Source organism: Drosophila biarmipes, chromosome X, assembly GCF_025231255.1.
Source record: "Drosophila biarmipes strain raj3 chromosome X, RU_DBia_V1.1, whole genome shotgun sequence".
NCBI lineage: Eukaryota > Metazoa > Arthropoda > Insecta > Diptera > Drosophilidae > Drosophila > Drosophila biarmipes.
This window is the reverse complement of record NC_066611.1, coordinates 21238136-21252499: the sequence shown is the minus strand read 5'-3', so window position 1 is coordinate 21252499 and position 14364 is coordinate 21238136. Positions and strand designations below refer to the sequence as shown.

Sequence of the window (14364 nt, the reverse complement as noted above, 5' to 3'; positions counted from 1 at the left end):
ATTGCTGAGGGGACAGGGGCAAGAAGAAAGGGGGGCGTTGGCTGCCCGCTGCTCAATTTCAAACACACACGAAATTACTTTACAACTCGTGGCCGAGAGTCGCACGAAGCCTTGTGGCCTCATTAGAACCCCTCTGGAGAAATGGAGAACCGGCGAATCGGGGGCGGGAGAACGGGGGGCGTAACAGCAGGTGACTACTTTCCAGCTACTTAACCATTCTGGCCTGCATTCCGCGCTGGACTGAAATATTTATGAACCATCTCGGGGCAGAAGAAGGGCACATCAAATGCAGCGCAAAGACTCGAGTTTTTAGTTGCAGCCGCAATACCCTCGGCATGGGGGCTGTCCGCTTTGGCCAAAAGTTTGAGAGATTCCAAAAATGTAGATGTAATGTTCGGCTAAAAAGGGTTAGGAGTTGTTTTTCATTCCTAATATATTTATATTTAATAAATATGTAAGCAACACTTAATTGTGCTAGTGCATATTTACATAGTTCTCGATTATATAGGCGAAGTGCATTACCTACAAGTTTTTATTAAACTGTGTAAACTTTGTCTTGCGCCGGGGAAATGTTTTTCTATTAAGTTTCAGGTGAGAAACTTTCAGAATTGCGTTGGGTGGATAAACTGATTAAGAGGCTTATGGACCAAAACATTTACCTTGATTATAGCATTGGCCTTTCCTCTAATAAAGGATGCCGTATTGGCTGCAAGTCACCCTTGAATTGGGCAAGAACGTTTAATTTTGTGGCTTTTTCCTCTTTGGGCAGGGTATGTGGAGACTTTGACCCTCCGAGGCTGTGGCATTGCGCCTCAAAGTGGCTACACGATCTTTGTGGTTGTCATTTCAATTAGCAATGGACTCGGCTCCGCCCGACTTTGTTTCTATCCATGACTGCTTGGGGTCTGTTTCTGTTTCTGGTTTGGTCTGCGGGCCCCTGTGGGCGAGAAATGAGTTGGCAAAACAATAAAACAATAAAGAACAAACAGATATGGCACCGTGTGGATGTGTGTAATTTGTATAATTTAAGTGAGCATTAGCATTTGCAGAGATTTTCTTTGTTGCTCGAGCATTCTGCATTGGCATTAATGAGTGGCTCATTAATCACTCGCGCCAATTGGTACCGCGAAAGGAATGAATAAGTGAGTGAATGCGAATGCGAATGAATAACTCGGTGACTGACTGACTGGCTGACAGACTGAGGGACCAAACAGGCAATAGTTGTGCCAAAAATGAGGTAAACAAACTGTTGCATGGGAGAATCGCGATTTTTCGGGAGACTCCCCCGCGGGCTCACATGGCGTATGATTAATTTTCGCAATCGTTTCCCATTATGCAAAAAGTCGCGGAGGTGGCTCAGATGCACCCGAAGGGGTCTCTTTCTGCTATTTGCGTGCCAAGGCAGGAGTTTGTTTTTCGGTTTCCGCTAACTGTTGCACATTTCGCCTTGATGATAATTAATGAGCCGGCGGTGCGTATACGTGATGTCGCAACAGGCCAAACAAATCGAAATCCGAAAGCCGGGTAAACACATTATGTAAACGGCAAACACGGAGATTTCGAATGAATGTGCGTGGGCGGCTGAAATAGGACTCGGAAAATAGTTTCCCCCTGGAGAGTCCCTCCAAGTGTGAGTCAGAGTCCCATATAATCACTTTTGAACTGGAATATGTTAAAACTGATTTACTTGCATAACTTACAGAACCAAAAACCATCGTAAAATGTCATTATTATTCAATATACATTTTTCCCTGTGCACTCGAGTAAACATACTTCCCATTTCTGCCAGCCTTCACCTCATCCCCGGCTGAAATTTATTTAAGATTAATTAATAAACTCTCCCTCGGTCGCATTTGCGTGCTTACGGATTATGTTAAACCAAGTGTATGCCAAAAAAAGGAAAATATGTTTGCCAGCAATCAACTTAAACGCTGCCCTGCCACGCCCCCGCCCGCCGTTTTCCACTGCTCTTTTCAATATGTGAAAAGCCATTTTGCCGCCCGCCCGCCTCCTGGAAAAGTTACACAAACTCAATTTTGTAAAAGCGAAATTTGTCTCCCTTTTTTGGGCCGTATATATAATGTAATTTTGAAGATGTTTTCACATTTTGCGCAAAATATTTACACAATTTTCCCATCCCTTTTTTATCCCCAGGTTTGTTATTTTGGTTTTCCTTTTTCCCCGCATTCGAAAGGGGATTAAAAGGGGCGTAATGGGCGAAATGTGGGGCTGTGGGGGGCAACGGAGGGGGGATGGACTGAGCTGAATTTGCAATTATCTCAGCTAACTGAACCCGACTTGTCACCACATGCCCAGTCCTACGCCGTCGTCCACCGGATGATTAATGGTCGTGAACATGACATCGAGTTTGTCTCGGATCTGTTCTTTTTTTTTTCTGCGGCCGTAGTTGTGTTTCGCCATCTGAATCTGAATCTCAATCGGAGTCGCAATCGAAATCGCCATCCTAATGTTTGTTCTGAGCTAGGCTTCTAGGTGCACTGCAAGAAACACAATAATAATACATATGTACTTTCAAAAATAAAACAAGAAAATATGCTTCTTTTATGTATTCGGTCACACTAATTCGACAACTTAAAGTGCAGTGTGACCATGCTAAGTGCTGGAATATCCCCTTTCGCTTAGATTTTCTTGTAAACCTAACTAATTTAAGGCCTGATTGGCACAAATCATGTGAAAACCCATCTACATGGCCCAGATGTGTGGCCAGTTTCTCTCAGTGTGCTCCATGGGCCTGACAGTTGTCTCTCTAATGCCATTCTGGTGGCTCTGGCGGAGTGGCTGTTGCGTCTCTGCTGAGTATAAGTGCCGGAGTACGTGGCCCCAGTGTGGGAGTTGCTGCTGGCTTTCTGGCCATGGCCACTTGGCAAGTAACCCACACGATGCCAGAATGGCCAGAATTGGCGGCTTTCTGGCTTTGATGCGAGCCCCCTCCCCCGCTCCCTTGCCATCCCCCGATTTGCAGTCGCAGTCCCAGTCCCACGCCGCAGAAATTGGCGGTAATCGCGAACAGAGACATGACGGCCATGGCCAAATCCTGTTTGTGCCGCCGTTTCGGCCGACTTCATCTGCATATGGCCCACAATTGCTGGCAATTAACTCACTTGGCCAACGCCACATAATTGGTAATGCCCAAGAGGAATGACGTCACCCGGAGCGCTACCGAATATTGAATGTCATCTATCATCTATTTTTAAGGCTGCTTATGCAGAGCTCGAATTTCCCTTGACACTGTTCTATGTATGAGTATATGAAGTTCCTACCAAAAATGATAATTACTGATAATCTTTATACGACAATGGTCTTAACGATAAAACAAGGTGTTTTACATAGGCTCTGGCTATTATCTTGCATATTCTATCGATAATTATATGTTATACTAAACTCATACCATTTTTCTTCGCCTTCCAGATGAACACAAACTGAACTCCGGCTCATGGGAGGACACCTTGGACGAGCCCCACCACCACCACGCGCACCACTCGCACCACCAGCATCACGCGCACCTCGGCCAGCGGCACCAGCAGCAGACCTCGTTCATTGGCTCACCGCCGACCAGTGCGAGCATCACCACCGCCCAGTTGCACAGTGCGTTTAGCCGGCGGATCGCCGAGCAGCGGGAGCGGGACCAGCGGGAGCAGCGGGACGGAGCGGGCTGCACCGCAGCCACAATTGCCGGCGGAAGCTTCAGCGCCAACGGTGGCCAGGCTGCCGTTGGTGTCGGCGTTGGCAGTAGCAGCAGCTGCGGCAGCAGCAGCGAGCGGGACACCAAATCGCCCTGCCGCGAGCGGGATAGGAATCTCGAGCGGGACAGGGAGCGGGAGCGGGCCAAGGAGGAGCCGGCAGGAGGTGCCAGGGAGGAGGAGGAGGTTCTCACCGAGGAGGAGCAGACCAGCAGCAGCGTGAGTTCGCTAAGTGCCGGCAACCAACGCAATTCGCAATTGCGTTCAACCTTCAACAAGGCCAAGCAGCATTTGTCGTTCGACAAATGGCGCACGGCCGCCACCGGAAGCGCAACAGGTTCCGCAACCACATCCGCATCCGGTCAGGGATCTTCAGCCACTGAGAATAACAACGCCGCCAACAACATGATTATGCGCAGGGCCAGTGCTTGCACCATGCCATCGAGTGGCGGAGGAGGAGTCGGCGGATCGGGGGGATCCTCCCAGCGGGAGGAGGCCACCACGCCGGGAGAGTCGCCGGGCGGACGCCTGTCCCGCTGGTTCTCCATCAGGCGCGGCTCCTCGCACCAGTACGACGTGGGTGGCCGCGATGGGCGCCACTCGACGGCCTCCAGCTTCGACACCCCCGATTCCGGGTCGGGCAACTCGCCGGTCACCGGAAAAGGTGGCTCCGGATCGGCGGCAGCCGGATCCACTGGCGCAGGGGCCCAAGGAGCGGCGCTGGACGCCGCTTCGCCGCAGAAGCTGGCCAACCTGGGAGCCAGCAAAATGATGCCCGGAGTGCCAGAGGTAGGGACACCTGGATATAATTTATAAAGAATTTCCTCAAAAATATATTTACCTTCTTGCAGTCGGAGGACGACGAGGCGACCGCCAATCGCTTTGACATGGACCTGATGATGACGCCGGGCAGTCGGGCCAACGGCACCGCCCGTACCGCCCACAACCGGCTGATCGTCCCCATGCTGCCGCCCGCCCCCGCCGGACTGTCCCAGCAGCAGCTGAAGAGGCGCCACATCGTGGCGGCCATTGTCCACAGCGAGAACTCGTACGTGGCCACCCTGCAGCGACTAGTCAATGTGAGTGGATGGCACCTATGCGATCGGTTGCAAACCGGATTACCTAGACCCCTGCATGCTTAGATGATAGATAGTAGCATTAGATGTAATGGATCTTGAACCTACACAATTTTAGGGTATTGGGAACAGGGCAGATTTAAGGCACGGATTTGGTTAGATAGTTGGACCGAACGTTGACTTCGAGTGGTTTAAAAGGGAGTTAGTCTAGTCATAACACTTGTGGTAAACAGGTCGCCTCTTAGAGCTCCATATCCTCGAGAAACTCCTCGAGCTCATTGATGTCTTCAGGTGCGAGTGCCATGTGCTGATCCGGATTCTCCGAATCCTGCTCCATATCCATTTCCGTTTCCGCCTCGCCGCCCTCCAGGCGATCCATGTCCGGGTCGAAGGAGAGCTCGAAGGGAAAACTGAGGGGCGGCACCTCGAAGTCGTGCATGTGGTAGTCCCAGTCGACGCGGTTCTCCGGCGGAACGGGCTCGACCTGGCTGGTGTGCGGATTCTGGTCCAGAGCCGCCTGTGGCAGCTTGCAGGGATGCCCCTCGAGCTCGTGGTAGAGGTAGAAGGTCCGCCCCGGCCCCGTCTCCTCCTTGTAGGCATCGTACTCGCTGATGGTCTTCGTGGCCTCGTCGGGCGTCAGGGTGGTCTTGTCGACCAGTATGTTGATGTCCATGGGCACTATCATGTACGTCTCCCCGGTGCGTGCGTCCGTCTGAATCTTGCCGAATTGCTCGGCATCCTTTCGGGAGACGAGATCCAGGTTGATCACCTTGTCCGTCTGCCAGCGGGCGATTTCCCCCGAGTCCGCCCGGTTGAACTTGTCCGACTCCGAGCAACCGGTGGCCACTCCCTTGGGCGTCACCTCGAACTTGTGCAGCAGAGGCTGCTTCAGCTGCACGAAGGCCTCTGGCCTGCCGACCTCCACGTAGACCTGCACATTCCCCAGGGCCTGGGCTATGGCCTCACCCTTCGACGGACTCGGCTGCGGCTCGTCCTTGGCCGAGGACTCCTTGGAATCATCCCGGCTCTCCTCCTTCAGCATCTGCTGGAGCTTTTGGATCTGGTCCTTCGTCAGGTTGAGGTCCCTTAGGGTCAGCATGGTTGTGTGTGGTTCACTAGGCTAGTTCAGATAAGGAACTGTATAGGTTGGTTGTGGATGGAGCTGGGTATCGTTGGGATATGATGGGGGTGAAGTTCAGAGGGGGACCGACTAGATTGAGACAAAAAATGAGTGGCAGCTGCAAAGGCATAGAACATACAAGCCGCAAATCAAAATCAAATTTGAAAATTTTTAAAACCAAGTGAATATACCCAAGGCTTACTCTTTATCCAACCTATAACTGTCTAAACTGTAGTTTACGTAATACCACTGCATGCGCTTGTAGTCAGTCGACCTTAGCTACCCCACTTAACCACCGACTAATGTTAATCTCATGTCAAACCATTTGATCTCTTTACATGCCATCCTCTTCCCATATGCCATAACTGCCGATTTCACCGCCATAAAACAACCAACTAACCAACTAACAACTCTCACTAACTCGCCCACTAACCAACTCACAACACACACCCGAATTTGAACCCAAAATCATATTTCACCCACTTGTAGTTACAAAATTAGAAAACCCAAGACAAGTAAATACTCGCTTAACAAGAACCCGATTAAAATCTGAGCCAAACTGTGAGAAACCGATAGAAAACCCGGCGCAAAGAGCTTGGTAACCCATTAAAGAAAAGGTATTGCACCAATCCTGATTGAAAATATGAATGAAATCCATTTTAACTATTTATATTTTTAAAGTACATTGCAACTTAAAATAAAGTTCAGATTGGGGTGTAAATATACTCTAAGGTAGACTTTGTTTTCTGTCCCAAGTAAATAAACCCCTTTTCAAACAATAGTGTTGGTAAACGAAAAAATTTGTAAATCAATGAAATATTATTTTCTTCAGGCTTGGTATAGACATCTGTGCTATTTCTCAGGAGCCACAGAACATAATGTAAACATAAAATTAAAATCAAGTTCAAAGGTGAAAATAAACTTTAAGATAATAGTTTTGGTAAACCAAAAAAAAAGAGATTTTCAAGAATCAATTATATATCATTCATTCTGGGTAGGTATGGTCTTCTGTACCATTTCCCAGGAACTGTAGACCCTTAACAAAATATAAAAGCGAATTGGTTTTTAATATTCCACAGGCTGGTGTTACCAAAATTACACAACTAATCACCTTCGGGCCCTTCTCATCCCGCAGGATTACAAGAAACCGCTGGAGGAGTGCAGTCCGCCGGTGCTGAATCCGGTGAAGATAGCCACCCTGTTCCATTGCCTGCCGGACATCCTGCACTCGCACAAGCTGTTCCGGATCTCGCTGGCGGAGTGCGTCCGGAACTGGGATCGCGACGAGAAGATCGGCGACTGCTTCGTGAGCGCCTTCGGCAAGCCGCAGCTGCTGGAGATCTACTCGGGCTTCATCAACAACTTCTCGGCCGCCATGGAGCTGGCCAAGATGGAGGAGAAGCGCAAGTCGGCGCTGGCCGACTTCTTCAAGGTCAAGCAGATCAGCGCCCACGACCGGCTGTCCTTCTTCGGGCTGATGGTCAAGCCGGTGCAGCGCTTCCCCCAGTTCATCCTCTTCCTGCAGGATCTGCTGAAGTACACGCCGCAGGGCCACCACGATCGCATGTCGCTGCAGCTGGCCCTGTCGCAGCTGGAGCTCCTGGCCGAGCTGCTCAACGAGAGCAAGCGGGAGGCGGAGCAGTACCAGGCCTTCAAGGAGATGCTCGGCCACATCTCCGGCACCTTCAACGCCCGCTCCCTCAGCCTGAGCAGCGTGAGCGTCAGCGACTCCGCCGGCGGCCACCGCCCGAGGTACTTGCTCCGCGAGGACAACGTCACCCACATGGAGTTCAACCAGGCCGGCTTCATTGTCAAGTGCAAGCAGCGCCGCCTGCTCCTGCTCAACGACAAGGTCATCTGCGTGTCGGTGGCGCCCAAGCAGTCGCACGACTTCGGGGCCACCGAGAAGCTCACCTTCAAGTGGATGTTCCCGGTCAACGACGTTGAGATCGTGGACAACAGCACATCGGCCACGCTCTCCCGGATTCTCACAGCGGGTAAGGAAGCAGTCTTGAGCTACAGTAAAAATATAATAAAATAAAATCATTTAATGTGATGAATGTGAAGTATCTTGCTTTATTTATTTAATTATTCATTACTTATTTATGTTCCAGGTCTCAACCGCGGCGGCAGCCTGAAGTCGAACGGCAGCAGCGGCGCCAACGGCAGTCCGTATGCCAACACCACCCTGCCGGGCCATGGAGGCGGCTCCTCGGGCTTCCCCGGCTTTGGGGACCCGCACAGCTCGCCGGCCGCCCAGCTGACCAACGGGGCGGACAACCTGTGCAGCGAGATGAGCACGCTGATGTACGACTACGAGGTGATCTCCCGCATCCAGGACCTGGTGTGCAGCTTGAAGGGCAGCTACAAGGAGCTGAACGCCAACACCACGCGCAACGTGCTCAACCTCATCCAGGGCTCCATCCAGCGCAAGGACGAGGAGATGGCCTGGGTGGACTCCTGCTGCCTGCAGCTCACCGGGCGCCACAAGTCCGGCAAGGAGGAGACCTTCACATTCCAGACGCAGACGCCGGCGGTGAAGAAGGAGTGGATCACGGAGCTGCGTCTGGCCCAGCTGGCCCTCGATCCGAACAATTCGCCGGCCTGGGAGCGGGGTGGTTCCCATCCGCAGCCGGCCCACCACCATCACCACCACCATGCCATGCAGCATGCGCACGCGGGAGCGGGTGATCCCCGCCAGACGCAGGAGCAGCAGCAGCTGCAGGAGGCCGTCCAGCAGAAGCAGTCGCGCAAAATGCCGCTCTTCGTCAAGGCGATGCCAGTCTACAAGTCACAGCATCAAACCGAGGTGTGTTTCCCTGTCCCCATTTCAATATTCTCTATCTACAATGTGATTCATTCCATTTCCAGGTGCGCTGTGGATGTTACTACAGCATCGCCAATGACACCAAGCAGAGTGGGAACGCGCGACGCCGGCACAAGCAGCTGAACTATCTGTGGATGTGCAGCAGCGACGGCACCTCCTCGCACATCACCGTCCTGGCCCAGCATCCCCAGCAGGCGGGCAATCTCCGCGAGGCGGGCGCCTTCGATCTCTTCGAGACCCAGGTCTCAGCCCTGGAGTTCGTCAAGGGACTGGACCAGCTGAGGACGCGCGACGAGCCGGCTAGCCTGCTGGGCGATCTGGTTTGGCTGGGCACCGACAGCCGCAAGATTCTGGTCTACTCGGCCCGGAATCCGGAGCAGGAGGAGCAGCTGGGCAGCTATTCGGTGCCGGGAGCCGTGCAGCGCATCCTCTACCACTTCGACGCGGTCTACGTGGCCCTGTCCGGGGCCATGGTGCTGATCTTCCGCCGCGGCAACGACGGCGTCTGGCAGCTGCGCGATCCGCAGACCATTCGGCTGGGCGACTCCGACCTGGTGGTGCCCAGCCTGCTGCCCATCAACATGTGCATCTACGCCTCGTGCGGCAACCGGGTGTATGTGATGAACGCCCTCAACGGCGAGATCCAGCGCAGCTTCGAGGTGCAGCACGGGGCGAGTCAGCAGGTCAACCTGATGGCCCACTCGGGCATCGGTCTGTGGATCTCGCTGAAGAACTCGACGATGCTGTGCCTCTACCACACGGAGACGTTCAAGCACCTGCAGGACATCAACATCGCCTCCAGTGTCCTGCGTCACGACGGCAAGAAGGAGCAGCCGCTGAACAACAGCTCCGTCTATGTCACGGCCATGATGGCGTGCAAGGGACTGCTCTGGGTGGGCACCAATGTGGGCATCGCGGTGACCATACCGCTGCCCCGACTGGAGGGCGTGCCCATCATCAGCGGCGGCATCAACATGTCGTGCCACGCGCACTTCGGACCCATCACCTTCCTGCTGCCGCTGATCCCCAAGGTGTATCCCGCCTACAAGCCACCGCCGGTGGGAGCAGCTCCACTGGTGCCCAGCATGGGCGACGATCTCCAGCTGCCGGCCATCGATGCGGACCCCAAGATCGTGCAGGAGCTGGACGACGGGGCGGTGGTGCTGCGACGGGATCTGGTCAAGACGGACGAGGTGGTGCCCAGCACTCCCGGAGCGGACTCGGCGGCCTCGTCGCCGCGCAGCTCAAAGCTGGACAAGCAGAACTCGCTGGACCAGAGCTTTTCGGCCAAGATACGCGCCTCGCTGGCCAATTCGCCGGCGTTCCACCGCAAGCGATTCCGCGACGATCCCAATCGGATGTCCAAGACCTTGCCCCGTGGCCTGGGAGCCACTGCAGCCGGCGGCGGAGGAGGAGCTGGAGGAGCCAGTGCAGCGGGCTCCGGCACTGGCAGCGGAAACACCTCACAGCACGGCGAACATGGCATCTGCGATGTTTACGGCCTGTACGGCAAGTTGATATTCGTGAAGGAGGACTACGATGCGGAGGAGGGCAACCAGGGCAACCTGATGGACATGATGTACGAGGGAATGCGGCGCTCCGACCCCGAGTTGGCGGCCATACCCGGCAAGGTGTGCACCCTGGACAGGCGGCTGCGCATGAAGGCCTCGCGTCCGAGGTCGCTGGACCTGTCCAACTGGTCCGTGGACTCCAAGTCCTCCAGCCTGTACACGTCGTCGGGAAGCGAGGAGAGCATGGGCATCCGGCACTTTGGCGGACGCTCCGTGTCGCGCAACAGCAGCAGTGCCAGCCACAAGACCTCCGGCACGGGCAGCGATCTGGGCAACATATCCGAGAACGGGCTGATGACCACGGCGGACATCCATCACCACCAGCAGCAGCAGCAGCTGCAGCTGAACAACTCAACCAAGCCAGAGGAGATGAACAGACTGGGTGCAGTGAACCCGGGCTCGCTGGACAAGCCCGCCGCCGCGGTGGCCACGCTGAAGCGAAAGCAGAAGCAGAACACTAAGCAGCAGCAGCAGCAGAGCGCCGACGGGCCGAGGACAGTGATCACCCTGATGGGAGGACGCGGCTACTGGCGGCAGATGTGGTACAACGGAGCGGGTGGCTCGCCCAGCCATAAGAACAGCAGCTCCGGCGGCGGCGGAGGCAGTGCCTCCTCCGGCTCCGGCGGCCAGACCATGCAGTCGGGCAACCCCAGCTGCTCGCCACTCACGGCCAACTCCAACGACGCCCACATCGTGGTGTGGGAGAAGAAGTTATAATCGCAGGAGCTGGTGTGCTGCTGCACCCTTCAGCAGCATCCCCACCAGCACCATCCGCCGCTCACCGAGCTGTGGCGCCGCGTGGGCGAGCAGCATCAGCACCAGCAGCAGCAACAGCAGCTGCAGCAGGCGCAGCGCCGCGGACGCGGACGAGTCCGCTTCCGGGGATCCTTCATCCAGCGCGATCGCAGTGCCGGCAACGATGGAGCAGGAGGATCAGGATCGGGATCGGGAGCAGCTGGAGGATCGGGGGGCATGTTGGGTGCCAGTCTGAAGCGACTGACCAAGCTGAAGCGCGGCGGCAGCCTCAAGGAGTTCTAGATTCGCGTGTACATTGTTTTCGAAATTTAGTTTGTAGCTCGTAGGCTTACGTTTAGGCACAAAACCGCGGAGTTCTTTTGCGTTTGCTGCAGCGGGAATATCGAATATATTTATAAGCCGCCCTCGGTGTCACGTTTCCCATCCAAATCGGATGATCAGCCTTGGAACCCCCCAATATTCCAAAGTGTACGGCTTTAGGGTAAAGTGTACTGATTTCACATCAAATGTATTCCGTCGAATCATTTATAGTAGTCTTTAAGTGTTTCAAACTACATTTTCTTGTTAAAAGCATTCGGCTTGTTCTAAATTCTCTGGAGACTACACGCCAAATATTTATGAACATTGTTATCACGGTTTCAAATCCCAAATCACTTGATTTGTGATAGTTTCCAAACAACATTTAAATATCGAATCTGAATTTTCTTCATTTTTTAATCTTATTTACCTTTACTTTTTCATAAAGCAGTCTGCCAGATTTCGGGAAAGCTGGGCTCAAATCAGATTTGGAAGCGGAAGCGGCCCCCGGGGTGTACATATAGCGAATGTTTCCGGAGAAACCTAGTGTTAGTCAGCTTTTTCTCAAACTTAAACAGCCAACTATCTCTTTTCGTTCTCGATTCTCGCGTAAGAAGTGAAACTTAGCCCTAGGGAAATGTTTTTTTTCGTATGTAGTTCATAACTGAATATCCAAATATACAAGTGTTTTTTTTTTCGCTAGTTGTGTAAGCACATTATGTTACTTAGGACATAGGTATTTAGTGTTTCGGTAAGCGGTAGAGCACACACGAGAGAGCGGCCAAGCCAACAAGCTAAGGGGAAAGGTGTTGTCTGTACAATAAGATTTAAAAAGCATTGTTAAAGTGACCGGCAAACTGTCGAGGAGCAGGACTTTGTGGATGGTGTATAACCTGGTTATACAGATGGCTGACCAGCCCCATTCTGCGACCATGAAGGCACTTCCTTTTTGGGTTTTTGCCAACCTTTGCGAGGTGAAAACTCTGGAGCAGCTGGCAGCACTTTCCTTATGTATGTATTATAACGAAACTAGACTTAAACGTACTCCCCATTCGCGGAAAACCCCAATTTGTAGTACTCTAATGCCTGTATTTGTGAACATTTACAACAAGCGCATACGAAAAATAAGAACAAATCGTTTTTTGTCTGTCACGTAAATTGATATATACAAGAGTAATGAGCGAACAAGGAACATCTTATATATACACAAAAACATACTTATATACGATTTACATTTATAAAAATATACATGTGCGTGTGTGCAACAAGAATATTTAGCTAAAAGTAATGAAAAGAAACTAAATGTTTTATCGAAGATATTTTTTGTGAACGATATCTTTTGGATACACATATAGAAGTCAGGCATAATGCAATTATGTAACTTTTTATATCATTGTGCATATTTACACACACGGAACACATGAACACACACACATACGCGTTAACGCACTCATCTACATATACGAAAATAATATATTTACCTATATATCTACACATATTTACGGGTCCCCGGGGAGCCCACATGTACATGTACTTGGATGGCATAATATTCGGCATCGTTTGTGAGTTATCTATTCACAGCGAAACCAGTTGCTTTGTCGGTGTTATACAACAAAAAAGAAGAAATCAAAAACAAGAGCATTGTATGTATTCAAGAACAAAGAAAATGTATTAAATATTACAAAAAAATAAATAGTGCGATGTGTTTTTAATTAATCTTATACTTCAGATGCAGCGCTGCCTTAATTTAATACTTTTGCAGCACACTTTTAGGCTGCAAGTTTAAATTTCTTGCAGCATACTTTCAGGCCGCGCCTTGAGCATCCAACAGTTTGAGAAGTACTGTTCAAAGCTAGTTTGTGGTTTGAGAGTAACTGACGGGTTCAGTGCACAGTTTGAAATGCACTGGATTAAAAAATTTTTGGGACGCATGTCAAGATAGCGTCACGTTCGGGCTCAATTTAAAATACATTGCGTCAAGATAGCGTCACTTTCGGGCTCATTTTATATAATTTCTTCAATGTGACGCTATCTTGACAGAAAAATTGATTTATAAAAAGTGCCCGAACGTGACGCTATCTTGACATGCGCCCAAACAAAAATGTATTCCAGTGCATTTCAAACTGTGAATTGGGTCACTGTATTACCGGTGACTCTCAAACTGTAAATCGAACTCATCCTGACCAGTGACTCTCAAACTGTAAATCAAACTTGTTCTGCCCAGTGGCTCTCAAACTGTAAACCAAACTCGTTCTGCCCAGTGGCTCTCAAACTGTAAACCAAATTTGTTTTGCCCAGTGGCTCTCAAACTGTGAAACGAACTTATTTTGCTCAATTGCTCTCAACGTGGCCTAAAAGTATGCTGCGCCAGTTGTATCCAAATTAGCTTTGAACAGTGCTTGTAAAACGGTAAGCTGCTTAGTGTCAAAGTCAAAATAACCCAACATTGCGTCTTAAAATAAACAAAATTCAAAATTCAGTAGCATATTGTTTTTTGTTCCATCGCAGGTTGCACAAATCAAACCAATCAAAACCATTGCTAACAGTCTGAATCACACCTTCACCAATTTCCGCTTTTAATTGGATGTGGTTGAGCTTTTTGCGAGAAACTCACAAAAATTTAAATGACCGTCTTTGGATGCCTATTGTTTGGGCATATTCTGACTTATTGAAAGACGTACTCATATTTTTCCAGAAAACCATGTTTTCTTCCTATTACATCTAGTACATTATCACAGTGTTTCGTTACTGGCTATATTCAAGTATTAAAACCAAACAAATTTTATTTCTAAGTGCTTAAAAATTAAAGTTGAATTGCTATTTTAGTATAAATTTCTTCCGGAAGCTAGGCTTTCACTTCGCTTATAATTGTATGCACAGCAAACCTTTTAGTTGCATTTTACATAACCCTCAATGACAATGCACATAGCAGGGCAAATAAGCGAAAGTTTGCAATGCATTTATAATATTGCGCCTTTAGAGAGCTAAAAAGTAAAACTATTTTTAGAGCATGGGA

General features: G+C 50.8%; 2 protein-coding genes across 3 annotated transcripts in view; one reads left to right on the top strand and one right to left on the bottom strand.

The window, feature by feature from the left end:
* LOC108023441 (rho guanine nucleotide exchange factor 10) overlaps positions 1 to 13041 on the top strand; it is a 106679-nt gene extending 93638 nt beyond the window's left edge. For both annotated transcript variants that reach the window (XM_017092930.3, XM_017092931.3), the window contains 5 exons: positions 3430 to 4490; positions 4553 to 4780; positions 7033 to 7894; positions 8012 to 8706; positions 8769 to 13041. In XM_017092930.3, coding sequence (XP_016948419.3) covers positions 3430 to 4490; positions 4553 to 4780; positions 7033 to 7894; positions 8012 to 8706; positions 8769 to 11012 — 5090 coding nt within the window. In that variant the 3' untranslated portion in view covers positions 11013 to 13041. The remainder of the gene's footprint in view (positions 1 to 3429; positions 4491 to 4552; positions 4781 to 7032; positions 7895 to 8011; positions 8707 to 8768) is intronic.
* LOC108023442 (uncharacterized) lies at positions 4852 to 5998 on the bottom strand. The gene has a single exon (XM_017092932.3). It carries the CDS (start codon positions 5874 to 5876, stop codon positions 5019 to 5021), a length of 858 nt encoding a protein of 285 aa, XP_016948421.1. The 5' UTR covers positions 5877 to 5998; the 3' UTR covers positions 4852 to 5018.
* Positions 13042 to 14364: the final 1323 nt, after the last annotated feature.

Coding starts and splice junctions, on each gene's coding strand:
- LOC108023442 (XM_017092932.3), bottom strand. CDS start 5,876: ATGCTGACCCTAAGGGACCTCAACCTGACGAAGGACCAGATCCAAAAG.